At 37.2% G+C, this 14,330-nt stretch overlaps 1 protein-coding gene across 2 annotated transcripts; it reads left to right on the top strand.

The window, feature by feature from the left end:
- Positions 1-9,428: 9,428 nt before the first annotated feature.
- RGS1 (regulator of G protein signaling 1) lies at positions 9,429-13,705 on the top strand. 2 transcript variants are annotated; one of them, XM_032136865.2, is made up of 6 exons: positions 9,429-9,600; positions 9,964-10,044; positions 10,455-10,516; positions 11,906-12,069; positions 12,822-12,943; positions 13,114-13,668. In XM_032136865.2, the coding sequence occupies exons 1-6, from the start codon at positions 9,464-9,466 to the stop codon at positions 13,172-13,174; spliced, it is 627 nt and encodes a 208-aa protein (XP_031992756.1). In that variant the 5' UTR covers positions 9,429-9,463; the 3' UTR covers positions 13,175-13,668. The 2 variants fall into 2 exon arrangements, with proteins under 2 accessions (XP_031992756.1, XP_031992755.1); XM_032136864.2 differs by having other exon boundaries at positions 12,822-13,705.
- The last annotated feature ends 625 nt before the right edge of the window (positions 13,706-14,330 follow it).

Genomic DNA, 14,330 nt, shown 5'->3' with positions numbered 1-14,330 from the left:
ATTTCATTGAGCAGTGGTTTGTAGTTCTCCTTGAAGAGGTCCTTCACATCCCTTGTAAGTTGGATTCCTAGGTATTTTATTCTCTTTGAAGCAATTGTGAATGGGAGTTCGCTCATGATTTGGCTCTCTGTTTGTCTGTTATTGGTGTACAAGAATGCTTGTGATTTTTGTACATTAATTTTGTATCCTGAGACTTTGCTGAAGTTGCTAATCAGCTTAAGGAGATTTCGGGCTGAGACAATGGGGTTTTCTAGATATACAATCATGTCATCTGCAAACAGGGACAATTTGACTTCCTCTTTTCCTAATTGAATACCCTTTATTTCCTTCTCCTGCCTGATTGCTCTGGCCAGAACTTCCAGCACTATGTTGAAAAGGAGCGGTGAGAGAGGGCATCCCTGTCTTGTGCCAGTTTTCAGAGGGAATGCTTCCAGTTTTTGCCCATTCAGTATGATATTGGCTGTGGGTTTGTCATAGATAGCTCTTATTATTTTGAGATACGTCCCATCAATACCTAATTTATTGAGAGTTTTTAGCATGAAGAGATGTTGAATTTTGTCAAAGGCCTTTTCTGCATCTATTGAGATAATCATGTGGTTTTTGTCTTTGGTTCTGTTTATATGCTGGATTACATTTATTGATTTGCGTATGTTGAACCAGCCTTGCATCCCAGGGATGAAGCCCACTTGATCATGGTGGATAAGCTTTTTGATGTGCTGCTGGATTCGGTTTGCCAGTATTTTATTGAGGATTTTTGCATCAATGTTCATCAAGGATATTGGTCTGAAATTCTCTTTTTTGGTTATGTCTCTGCCAGGTTTTGGTATCAGGATGATGCTGGCTTCATAAAATGTGTTAGGGAGGATTCCCTCTTTTTCTATTGATTGGAATACTTTCAGAAGGAATGGTACCAGTTCCTCCTTGTACCTCTGGTAGAATTCAGCTGTGAATCCATCAGGTCCTGGACTCTTTTTGGTTGGTAAGCTATTGATTATTGCCACAATTTCAGAAGCTGTTATTGGTCTATTCAGAGATTCAACTTCTTCCTGGTTTAGTCTTGGGAGGGTGTATTTGTCGAGGAATTTATCCATTTCTTCTAGATTTTCTAGCTTATTTGCATAGAGGTGTTTGTAGTATTCTCTGATGGTAGATTGTATTTCTGTGGGATCGGTGGTGATATCCCCTTTTTCGTTTTTTATTGCATCTATTTGATTCTTCTCTCTTTTCTTCTTTATTAGTCTTGCTAGCGGTCCATCAATTTTGTTGATCTTTTCAAAAAACCAGCTCCTGGATTCATTAATTTTTTGAAGGGTTTTTTGTGTCTCTATTTCCTTCAGTTCTGCTCTGATTTTAGTTATTTCTAGCCTTCTGCTAGCTTTTGAATGTGTTTGCTCTTGCTTTTCTAGTTCTTTTAATTGTGATGTTAGGGTGTCAATTTTGGATCTTTCCTGCTTTCTCTTGTGGGCATTTAGTGCTATAAATTTCCCTCTACACACTGCTTTGAATGTGTCCCAGAGATTCTGGTATGTTGTGTCTTTGTTCTCGTTGGTTTCAAAGAACATCTTTATTTCTGCCTTCATTTCATTATGTACCCAATAGTCATTCAGGAGCAGGTTGTTCAGTTTCCATGTAGTTGAGCGGTTTTGAGTGAGTTTCTTAATCCTGAGTTCTAGTTTGATTGCTCTGTGGTCTGAGAGACAGTTTGTTATAATTTCTGTTGTTTTACATTTGCTGAGGAGAGCTTTACTTCCAACTATGTGGTCAATTTTGGAATAGGTGTGGTGTGGTGCTGAAAAAAATGTATATTCTGTTGACTTGGGGTGGAGAGTTCTGTAGATGTCTATTAGGTCTGCTTGGTGCAGAGCTGAGTTCAATTCCTGGATATCTTTGTTAACTTTCTGTCTCGTTGATCTGTCTAATGCTGACAGTGGGGTGTTAAAATCTCCCATTATTATTGTGTGGGAGTTTAAGTCCCTTTGTAGGTCACTGAGGACTTGCTTTATGAATCTGGGTGCTCCTGTGTTGGGTGCATATATATTTAGGATATTTAGCTCTTCTTGTTGAATTGATCCCTTTACCATTATGTAATGGCCTTCTTTGTCTCTTATGATCTTTGTTGGTTTAAAGTCTATTTTATCAGAGACTAGGATTGCAACCCCTGCCTTTTTTTGTTTTCCAGTTGCTTGATAGATCTTCCTCCATCCCTTTATTTTGAGTCTATGTGTGTCTCCGCACGTGAGATGGGTTTCCTGAATACAGCACACTGATGGGTCCTGACTCCTTATCCAGTTTGCCAGTCTGTGTCTTTTGATTGGAGCATTTAGCCCATTTACATTTAACGTTAATATTGTTATGTGTGAATCTGATCCTGTCATTATGATGTTAGTTGGTTATTTTGCTCGTTAGTTGCTATAGTTTCTTCCTAGCCTCGATGGTCTTTACAATTTGGCATGTTTTTGCAGTGGCTGGAACCGGTTGTTCCTTTCCATGTTTAGTGCTTCCTTCAGGAGCTCTTTTAGGGCAGGCCTGGTGGTGACAAAATCACTCAGCGTTTGCTTGTCTGTAAAGTATTTTATTTCTCCTTCACTTATGAAGCTTAGTTTGGCGGGATAGCAAATTCTGGGTTGAAAATTATTTTCTTTAAGAATGTTGAATATCGGCCCCCACTCTCTTCTGGCTTGTAGAGTTTCTGCTGAGAGATCAGCTGTTAGTCTGATGGGCTTCCCTTTGTGGGTAACCCGACCTTTCTCTCTGGCTGCCCTTAACATTTTTTCCTTCATTTCAACTTTGGTGAATCTGACAATTATGTGTCTTGGAGTTGCCCTTCTCGAGGAGTATCTTTGTGGCGTTCTCTGTATTTCCTGAATCTGAATGCTGGCCTGCCTTGCTAGATTGGGGAAGTTCTCCTGGATAATATCTTGCAGAGTGTTTTCCAACTTGGTTCCATTCTCCCCATCATTTTCAGGTACACCAATCAGACGTAGGTTTGGTCTTTTCACATAGTCCCAAATTTCTTGGAGGCTTTGTTCATTTCTTTTTATTCTTTTTTCTCTAAACTTCCCTTCTCTCTTCATTTCATTCATTTCATCTTCCATCAGGGATACCCTTTCTTCCAGTTGATCGCATCTGCTACTGAGGCTTCTGCAATCTTCGCGTAGTTCTCGAAACTTGGCTTTCAGCTCCATCAGCTCCTTTAAGCCCTTCTCTCCATTGGTTATTCTAGTTATCCATCCTTCTAATTTTTTTTCAAAGTTTTTAACTTCTTTGCTATTGTTTTGAATTTCCTCTCGTAGCTCAGAGTAGTTTGATCGTCTGAAGCCTTCTTCTCTCAACTCATCAAAGTCATCCTCCATCCAGCTTTGTTCCGTTGCTGGTGAGGAACTGCATTCCTTTGGAGGAGGAGAGGTGCTCTGTTGTTTAGAGTTTCCAGTTTTTCTGCTCTGTTTTTTCCCCATCTTTGTGGTTTTATCTACTTTTTGTCTTTGGTGATGGTGATGTACAGATGGGTTTTTTGGTGTTGAAGTCCTTTCTGTTTGTTAGTTTTCCTTCTACCAGACAGGACCCTCAGCTGCAGGTCTGTTGGAGTTTACTAGAGGTCCACTCCAGACCCTGTTTGGCTGGGTGTCAGCAGCGGTGGCTGCAGAACAGCGGATTTTCGTGAGACCACAAATTCAGCTGTCTGATAGTTCCTCTGAAAGTTTTGTCTCAGGGGAGTACCCGGTTGAATGAGGTGTCAGTCTGACCCTACTGGGGGGGTGCCTCCCAGTTAGGCTGCTCAGGGGTGAGGGACCCACTTTAGGAGGCAGTCTGTCTGTTCTCAGATCTCCAGCTGCGTGCTGGGAGAACCACTACTCTCTTCAAAGCTGTCAGTCAGACAGGGGCATTTAAGTCTGTGGAGGTTCTTTGCTGAGTTTTTGTTTGTCTGTGCCCTGCCCCCAGAGGTGGAGCCTACAGAGGCAGGCAGGCCTCCTTGAGCTATGGTGGGCTCCACCCAGTTCGAGCTTCCTGGCTGCTTTGTTTACCTAAGCAAGCCTGGGCAATGGCGGGCGCCCCTCCCCCAGCCTCGCTGCCGCCTTGCAGCTTGATCTCAGACTGCTGTGCTAGCAATCAGCGAGACTCCGTGGGCATAGGACCCTCCGAGCCAGGTGCGGGACACAATCTCCTAGTGTGCCGTTTTCCAGGCCCGTTGGAGAAGCGCAGTATTAGGATGGGACTGACCCGATATTCCAGGTGCTGTCTGTTTCCCCTTTCTTTGACTAGGAAAGGGAACTCCCTGACCCCTTGCACTTCCCGAGTGAGGCAATGCCTCGCCCTGCTTCGGCTCGCGCACAGTGCGCTTCACCGTCTGTCCTGCACCCACTGTTAGGCACTCCCTAGTGAGATGAAACCGGTACCTCAAGCAGAAATGCAGAAATCACCAGTCTTCTGTGTCGCTGGGGCTGGGAGCTGGAGACCGGAGCTGTTCCTATTCGGCCATCTTGGCTCCACCCTCAATAAATTCTAAATTTTCCATCATCTTCTCATCTTTTTCTGAGCCCTCCAAACTCTTCCAACCTCTGCTTGTTACCCAGTTCCAAAGCTGCTTCCACATTTCAAGTAACTTTATAACAGTTCCCCCCTCCTCAGTACCAATTTTCTGTACTAGGCCATTCTTGTATTGCTATAAAGAAATACTTAAGACTAAGTAATTTATTTAAAGAAAAGTGATTTCATTGGCTCATGGTTCTGTAGCTTGCACAAGAAGCATACAGCTGGCATCTGCTCCTGGGGAGGCCTCAGGAAGCTTCCAATCATGGCAAAAGATGCAGGGGGAACAGGTGTCTCACATGGCAGGAGCAAGAGAGATAGTTGTGGGGGACAGGGGCCGCACTCTTTTAAACAATCAGGTCTCGAGAGAACTTGCTCACCATTGTGAAGACAGCACCAAGCTATGAGGGATTCTCCCCCATGATCCAATCACCTCCCACCAGGCCCCATCTCAAACATTGGGAATTACAATTCAACATGAAATTTAGAGAGAACACAGATCCAAACTATATCACCTTCCTTTCCAAATCCTCTACATGCAGATATTTGAGCACTTCCAGAATTTTTGCATTTATGTCATTGTTATGTAACAGAACATTCTATCCCAACTCCAAATAATGCATCAGTGTTCATTTAGCATAGCTCTCCATTTATTTGGGTTTGGGAATAAGGCACTTCCTTCCATACTTACGAAATTTTATTTGCAAAGCACAGTCTAGAGTCAGACATAACTACTCTCTCTTGTTGAAAGGATTATAAGTGATAGTGTGACATTAAATGAAAATAAATCCAATATGGAATAAATATACCACAGATAATATTATCAAAAGATTTCCTCCGTGCTTTCAAGAATGTCTTGGAACATGGGCCTATTATCAAGAACTTAACTGGTAAAATTAGATTTAGGGTGAATGAGGCTTATTGAATCTCATAAGCTCAGTTCACTGAAGGTCCCACATACTATTTTCTTGTAAATTCTCAAATTATAGAAAGGAGGCAGTCAGTGTTGACTGAAAGATAAGAGCAGAGTGAGAAAAAGAAACTAGATTCTTATCTTGCTCAGTTGCACTTACTGAGATCACTGAAGTTTAATGTATTGCATATATTTGCTCTTATTAAAACCCATCATATTTCTTCATAACAAAATCATAAGCAAGTCTAAAATGTTTAATCTTTTCATTCATACATGATATAAAGTTTTCACCAACCCTCTATACACACACAGAGAAAAATCCTTCTAAACTCACTTTTGTTGCAGCTTTTTCAAATTTTCACATAAACTCTATGAAATTTAGCTGAAACACCTTTAGTAGCTTTACCTATAAACCTTTAAGACCCAGAAAGCTCTGAGTGGTTATGTTAATTCAACAAAGTCATTCAGAGTCCTTTTGAAAGTTTGCAAAGCTTTGTGAGTCCATATGGGATCCATTTTTCCATGATCCTTCAACATAAAACTGGTCTCTTGCTAAAGACCAGTTTCTCCATTGCAGCCATTTGAACTTTCTAAGGGATGCTAAATACAAATGCAGAAACAAGCAAAGAATAGATACATGTTGATTTTATAGTAAAGACAGCAGTACTTTGCTTCCTTTCCCATACTTCCAGAGGTAATTACTCCTCTCTGTTCTTTTCTCTGTACATTCCTCTCTGATGGCACCTCTCACAAATATCTGTCAGCCCCACTACACAGTGAACCCCTTAAGACAGAGATTCATTCATCTTTGTATCCACAGTACTTTATGTGTGATACACTGTAGGGATGCAATTAAAGTTTGTTGAATCAAAACATTTTGTTTCAATGGATCAAGCTATCTTTCCATGTCACTGACTTTTCCAGTATGGATACATTTTTATTTTAAAATAGAATATTATACTCATCATTACCCCTTGTCTCACAATTCTAACACCCACAACAAGATTTTAGCAACATTTTAAAAGTTCAAACAACATCAGGTTTAAGGAAAGCACTCCCTATTAGTATTCCAGTAATTGGAGTAATTGAAACCAAATGTTTCAATTCAAATCAGTTCAGCAAAGATTAAAATTTTCCTTATTTTTCCTATCAATATCAACAGCCATAATTTGAAATGTCTTACTGAACCAATCTCCTAGGTATTTTAAAATATAACACTGGGATTTTTAGGGAAGGAAAAGTATTTTGTATGGTACTATAATGATGGATACATATAATGATACATTTGTCAAACTCATGGAATGTACAGCATCAAGAGTGAACTCTATTGTAAACTATAGATTTTAGATGATAATGCTGTGTCACTGTAGGTTCATCAATTGTAACAAATATTTCACACTAACAAGGGATGGTGCTGGTGGTGGAGCTAGAGGCAAGGCGAAAGGTGGGGAGTATGTGGGAACTCTGTACTTTCCACTCAATTTTACTGTAAACCTAAAACTTCCCTAAAAATGAAGTCCATTAATTTTTCTTTTAAAAAAAAAGATAACACTAAGACTACATGAAGTATTCCTTTTCCTAGAAACTCCAACCTAGACGTTTTAGCACAGTTTCAAAGAGGGAAAACTGAAACCCAGATTGTGAGACCCACTGTTTCTTCTACTGACGTTTTTGAAATCCTCTACTATTTCAACCAAAGTCATTGATTCAATAAAGTTACAATTTGACAGTTTATCTTTTCTTGGTGAAGTTTACAAACAGGGGCCAGATAGTGGCACTCTCTTTAAAATTAATAGAGAACTTTCAATGCTCTGCCATGCACTTGTCAGCACTTGCTGATACAACTTGACCAAATTTGCCTTGCTCTGGACACAGACTTTGGATGGATGAGCGAACAGCCTCTGAGAGAGCAGCTGCTTTACTGCATGACTAAGGTGACCTCATCAGCCAATTGTGATACAGGAGTTTTGAAAAGACTCCCTCTTTCAAGAGTTTATATTTCTATTCAAGTGTGGAAGCATGCACTCGTAAATGCTTGCGCTTCAAAATGTGTATTGGGATGGGGCAGCAAAATGTTGGGAGCATCAGAGCAGTTCCTAAATACACTCCAGGCAAAAACTTATTTTGATCTCAGACCAGAGTTTCTTAATGTAGTGTCAAAACAAAACATTATTTCAAAAAACTATTTTTCCTATCTAAAGAGGGTTTAGTTCTTTAACAAGTTAGGAGCCCAGCATTTCCCAAACTTACTTGGCCCTATAACTTTTGCTGCTGCTCTTGTTCTTTGGAAACTGTCAGTATATTTGGATGATAATAATAGTGGGCTGTTAAAAATAATTTTTAAATCATTTTACTCTAACATAACTTACTCACCATTATCTAGAGGAGTGAGAGGATACTAGATCAACAAACATGAGCAATGTTGAAGATTTTAACAGGAAATTAAGTATGGACTGAACCACAGGAAGTATACAACCAAATGCCTTTATGTCATCTGTCTTTGAGCTTCATCGGTTTCATTAGGGTCACTTCCAAAGTGGCCAGCTCATCTCACTAGTTATCTTTCTTAATGCCTTATGTTATCTTCCCAACATAAAATGATGCTTGTTACATACAATATAATGAGCTCATATAGTGAAGTTAATGACTGTGTATAAGTGAATTTTATAATATTGTAAATGTGTTTTCTTCAAATATTCTTTATCCTGACGATAGAACCAGAACAGAAAAATTAATACTCCCCTCCCTTTTATCAGCTTTACCTAATACCATCAGAAGCTTCACTAAGTAAATGCTTTTTTGTCCTTTTAGAGGAAAGTATTGTCCTTTCAGGGGTAAAATCCAAGGAGGCTTAAGTTAAACTGGGTACTCTATAAATAAGCCACACTTCTTATATAAACCCTTGAAAGCTTATATTTTACTAACTTCTCTATCCTTATAAATGATTAGTCATCTAGTTCCTTGAGTTTTGTTTGTCTTTTAAACTTTAATCTCAATTAAAGCTAAAACTGTTATCTCTCCAGAGATACTGCCAAAATGTGAAAGGTCATTACCTAAGAAGTACACATTATTGGTCTATCCAAATAGACTTTTATTTTACCTTGAGCAGTTTTTCCTCTGATACTGTGACCTTAGTATCAGTATGTTTACAAATTATGTCATATTTGTATACAATTAAACATTTATTTATGATTTGTTTTAATTAAACTTTATTTTTTCCTAATATGCAAAATATGCAAAAATCAAAGTTCGATATACTAGTTATATTCTTAATAAATATGAAAATAATATTAAAAGCCATGTACCCCTTAAAATCATCCAATGTATTGCCAGTCGATGTCTAGCACACGCCTTGGAAAATATTAACATAGAAATTTCCTGCCATGGAAATTTCCTGCCATGGAAATAAGGGATGAGAATTGGAGTGGGAAAATGTGAAGATAGCCTCTTATAACTTTCCCTCCTATCATATATGTGCAAAATAATTAAACAAAAATTATTTGTTTACTTTGCACTGCTTCCTGCAGAAAAGAAAAGAACTCTTAAAATATTTTGATCAGATGAATTTTACAGTCAAGGACTACCCAAAGCATCAAGTAAGATACAACTCTATGTGATGAATTTCTATGTGAGTTTCTATGTGATAAATTAATACGCCAAATGAAACAGTTTATTGAAACATGCAACTTTTTAAAAATAAACAAATATCCTCCAGAACCAAAGACTGATGCTGTTAATGCTTTAGATATGTGACATATGTGTGTGTACCTCTGTATGTTTAATTTTCTTTCTTTCTAATCAAGTGACCTGTTCTCGTTTGGTTAAGTTTCAACCACAAGACACCACTGTATGCTTTTTTTTTTTTTCAAGATACACGTCACAGCACACCAAGAAAGGGGGAACTTCCAGTGTCTGTGGTAACATCACTTGATAAACAGACTCCTTTAAACAGCAAGTGCCTGTCTGCATTCTACTATATAAAGCAGCAGAGACGTTGACTAGCGCATATTTGCTAAGAGCACCATGTGCGCAGCAGCCATCTCCACTCCAAAGTTAGACAAAATGCCAGGAATGTTCTTCTCTGCTAACCCAAAGGAATTGAAAGGAACCACTCATTCACTTCTAGACGACAAAATGCAAAAAAGGAGGCCAAAGACTTTGTAAGTTTGTTCAGAGTCTCAGTTTGTGAATTTTAACAAGTTATCTTTAATGGCAGAAGGATTGAGAATTAATGGAAGAGAATGTGAGCATTTAGTTTAGCCAGATCAGAGGAGTTAATTGCCTGTTGTGAGTAATAAGTAATATTCAGCTGTATTAAAAAATAAATCTTGATATGGTATTAAATTGGGTAGGAGTTTTTCTCTACATGGGCTTATAAAAATGGGCTCTATCCAAAGATAGCAAAATGTTGTATCAACCATTTTTAGTACTGCCTTATTCCGTAGAGAAATTTATTCTATGTCTTTTTACAAATAAAATGAATTCTGAAGAAATATGAATATTCACTTTTATGTCTTTTGTAGTGGAATGGATATGAAAGCATACCTGAGATCTATGATTCCACATCTGGAATCTGGAATGAAATCTTCCAAGTCCAAGGATGTGTAAGTACACTAATACGCTAAACTATCATTATCATTTACAAGAGAAGCCTATGCAATATCTCTATATCCCAGCAAGAGTTCAATACTGTGCACAGTAGACTTCATTTCTTTTAAGTAACATGCCAAATAAAATTAGACTTTATCAGTACCAATGTAAATTGAATACAAATGTGTGCACACACATATAGGACTTTATCTATTTGAATTTTTTTCAAACTTTATTGGCAGGTTTTTTTTTCATAACTATAGTAACTCTAAGGGAAGTTTTGCATTTTGTGAATAAATTTTAACATATTTATTAGAACTACAGTTTTAGTTTGTGAAGTTATCAAAGTGTAACAGCCATTCTTATTTCATTTGTGCTTACATTTTAAAAATGGACTGATGTATGTACATTTTGTCCCCTGCAGACTTTCTACTGCTGAAGTAATGCAATGGTCTCAATCTCTGGAAAAACTTCTTGCCAACCCAAGTAAGTACAACTATTGAATGTTTCTGGGTTCAGCTCAATACTCTAAAAAATTGAATGGCTTCACTAAATACAGTATTCTGGGTAGGATAGTATGCAAAAAGTTGTATTCTTGTTTGTCAGTAGTTACTGATAACTTCAGCATAGTATGCCTCTTAATAATGCTGACTTAGCACTCAATTCTGCCAACTCCTTTTAGACAAATTTGCCAAGACAATTAGGTATTTTCATAGATCATTATGGAGATAAAATTAAACATTGTGCTGGGATTCTGATATGTAAAAATTTTTAAAGTAAGCCAAATATTTTAACATGTACATTGCCATTTTGAAATCTGCCTAAAGAATGTATTTTTCTACACTTGGATGTAACAAGTATGATTCATTCATTCAATTAATTAAATTATCTTTCATACATTCATCATTCATCTCATCCTTATGTGGAGGACATTGTAGAGGTACCAAGGATTCAAAATCAAAGACAGTCTCTTACTGCCTTGAAGGTGGCTGAGATATATAACATAAATAATTGCATTATTATAACATGATAGCTTTTATGATATAAATATGATAGAAGGATTTTTAAGCACATATAGTCTTGTGGACTATTTTCTGATGAGAGAAGATAAAGAATGAAATCAGCTTGCCATCCCCTTGTCTTGGGCATTACAATTCTACTGAGATTAGGACCTTTTTCAGAGGTGTAGATGAGCAGTGTGGTCTCTATCTCTAAAGAGTGAGATTATTCTTTTCTCCCCACACACACCCTAAGGAACTTCATTTGGGAATCACGTTGTTCACTCTAGCTCAGCTGACTTTGTTTATAATTCAGCTAAACAAATAAATGGCATAGATATGGACCATAAATGGTGCAATATAAAAGTCTCAGTAAACGCTAGCAAACATAATTAGTACATCAGGCCTACAGATCATATACAGGCCTAACATTTTCTGGCTAATATAAAATTAGATGGGAAAATTATATTTACTAATTATTGTGATGTTAATGCCTTTTGTCAGTGTTTGCTTCCCTAAAACACTCTCTACTCTGGCTAAGATTTGGCATATATAAAAGATGGTTTTATATTCAGTGGAGCAGAGTTTCAATTCAAACAGCAGATAGAAGCAAAATATAGTTCAGTAGCCACCATCAAGTAGCAATGTGACTGTGAATGGTTTGTCTGGCCCCAGATTCCTCTTCTATGAATGAAGAAATTTCAAATGACTTCTCATCTCTACAATCTATAACACAGCTATTTCAGCAGTAGCTGTCTCTTACCTTTGTATGAATAGGATGCAATTGTATTTTTCTTACAAATTTCTTCTTCAAATTATTCATTTGTTGGTTCATTTAATTTAATTATCTCCCCACCCATCCCTCCTTTCTTTTTAGCTGGTCAAAATGTCTTTGGAAGTTTCCTAAAGTCTGAATTCAGTGAGGAGAATATTGAGTTCTGGCTGGCTTGTGAAGACTATAAGAAAACAGAGTCTGATCTTTTGCCCTGCAAAGCAGAAGAGATATATAAAGCATTTGTGCATTCAGATGCTGCTAAACAAGTGAGTATTAAACTTATCATCATCAGTTTCTCCGTAAAAGACCCTATATGCAGAAATAACATTCAATATATGCAACAAGATAAAATCCTTTTGGGGTATATAATTTTACTTCTACATACTTAGGTATATAAATATAGTTCAGTGCAATGAGAATCTAATTTTCTATACTGGTGAAGGTTTCAGCACAGTAGAATGAAGAGATTGATTTTACAAAACCAGCTGCCATGATGAGGGTGAGGAAAGAGTTAAGAGTATTGTTACTGACCAGAACTGCATGTCAGGGAGTCCTTAATGAGCGCTCTCGTTTTGGATAAGAAAATGCAGATTAGCATAATGTATATAATCGCAGCAGCAAAAGTATTTCCAATTAACAGTATTACCAGATAAATATTCTTGGTCCAAGCAGAAAATAGCAACAAAAAGAGCCTTCTCCTGTAAATCTTAAAATGCCCACATCACTCTTTGTGATACATGGATCATCTTATGTGGATACTTAAATTTTTCATGTCTGCTTCTTTTGCCTCTCCCAACCATACTATGAGGAAATTTGGAACAAAGACATTTTTGTAATATTTCTTATCTCCTTCACACCTAGTATAGAGCTGATTTTGGAAAGGCATTTAAGAGATATTTGAATTGATTTAAATGATGCCTTAAAATTACTTTCTGAGGTGCTTCAAAAAACACAGTAACATCATAAAATTTGCAGCAAATAAGAAGTATATATTAGCTAACAAGGTTTTCTTTTTTAGATCAATATTGACTTCCGCACTCGAGAATCTACAGCCAAGAAGATTAAAGCACCAACCCCCACGTGTTTTGATGAAGCACAAAAAGTCATATATACTCTTATGGAAAAGGACTCTTATCCCAGGTTCCTCAAATCAGATATTTACTTAAATCTTCTAAATGACCTGCAGGCTAATAGCCTAAAGTGACTGGTCCCTGGCTGAAGGGAATTAAAAGATAGTATCAAGTGCAGAAGGAATGTGCCAGTGTGGCTCCCTGGGTGAACAGCTTGGCCTTTTTTGGGTGTCTTGACAGGCCAAGAAGAACAAATGACTCAGAATGGATCAACATGAAAGTTATCCAGGCGCAGAGTTGAAGAAGCATAAGCAAGACAAAAACAGAGAGACCGTAGAAGGAAGAAGATACTGTGGTACTGTCATAAAAAACAGTGGAGCTCTGTATTAGAAAGCCCCTCGGAACTGGGAAGGCCAGGTAACTCTAGTTACACAGAAACTGTGACTAAAGGCTATGAAACTGATTACAACAGACTGTAAGAATCAAGGTCAACTGACATCTATGCTACATATTATTATATAGTTTGTACTGAGCTATTGAAGTCCCATTAACTTAAAGTATATGTTTTCAAATTGCCATTGCTACTATTGCTTGTTGGTGTTATTTTGTTTTATTGTTTTTGACTTTGGAAGAGATTAACTGTGTATTTAACTTAAGCTACTGCTCTTAAAACCAGGGAGTCAGAATATATTTGTAAGTTAAATCATTGGTGCTAATAATAAATGTGGATTTTGTATTAAAATATATAGAAGCAATTTCTGTTTATATGTCCTTGCTACTTTTAAAAACTTGCATTTATTCTTCAGATTTAAAAAATAAATAATTCAAATAAGATTCTTCTTTATACCATCTCTTTAATATCTAAAACTATTATCTAGTGAACACTATATTTTATGTATTAGTTTGGACAGAATTCATAATTTTTCTCCCTGCTATCACAAGGCACAAAATCAAACAAATATGATTTCATGTTCAATAAGAAATTGAAGTCTTTTAAAAAGAGATAGAAAAGTTATTTCAAGAAGTAATCTAATTAACAGCATATATTATATTGTGAGTTAAAGTTCATAGAATCGAGACATATTTTCTCATTTAACATTCATAGCAATCCTATGAAAGCTGAGACTCAGAAAGTTTAAGTCACTAGTTCCTAATTTTAGGTAACTCTCAAAATTATCTAGAATGTTAAAAAAACACACACATATCCCTGTTTTGGGGTCCCATACCAGAATGACTGAACCAAATCTCCAAAGGGTAGGATATGGGAATCTATGTTTAAAAGAAAGCCCCAAGTGATTCTGAAGATGATTTTATAATCCAGGGTTCAGAACCTGGGAATTAAGGGACAGTCACACTACCAAGGATTGGCCAGAAGTCTTCCTACCACAACCTATTCTCCTTCCTCTATGTAACACTGCCACCCACTGACCAGAAGGCATTTCCTAAATCACTAAAGT

Source organism: Hylobates moloch, unplaced genomic scaffold (genome assembly GCF_009828535.3).
Source record: "Hylobates moloch isolate HMO894 unplaced genomic scaffold, HMol_V3 SCAFFOLD_18, whole genome shotgun sequence".
Taxonomy (NCBI): Eukaryota; Metazoa; Chordata; class Mammalia; order Primates; family Hylobatidae; genus Hylobates; species Hylobates moloch.
The sequence above is the reverse complement of the archived record's forward strand: the minus strand, read 5'-3'. Positions and strand labels throughout refer to the sequence as shown.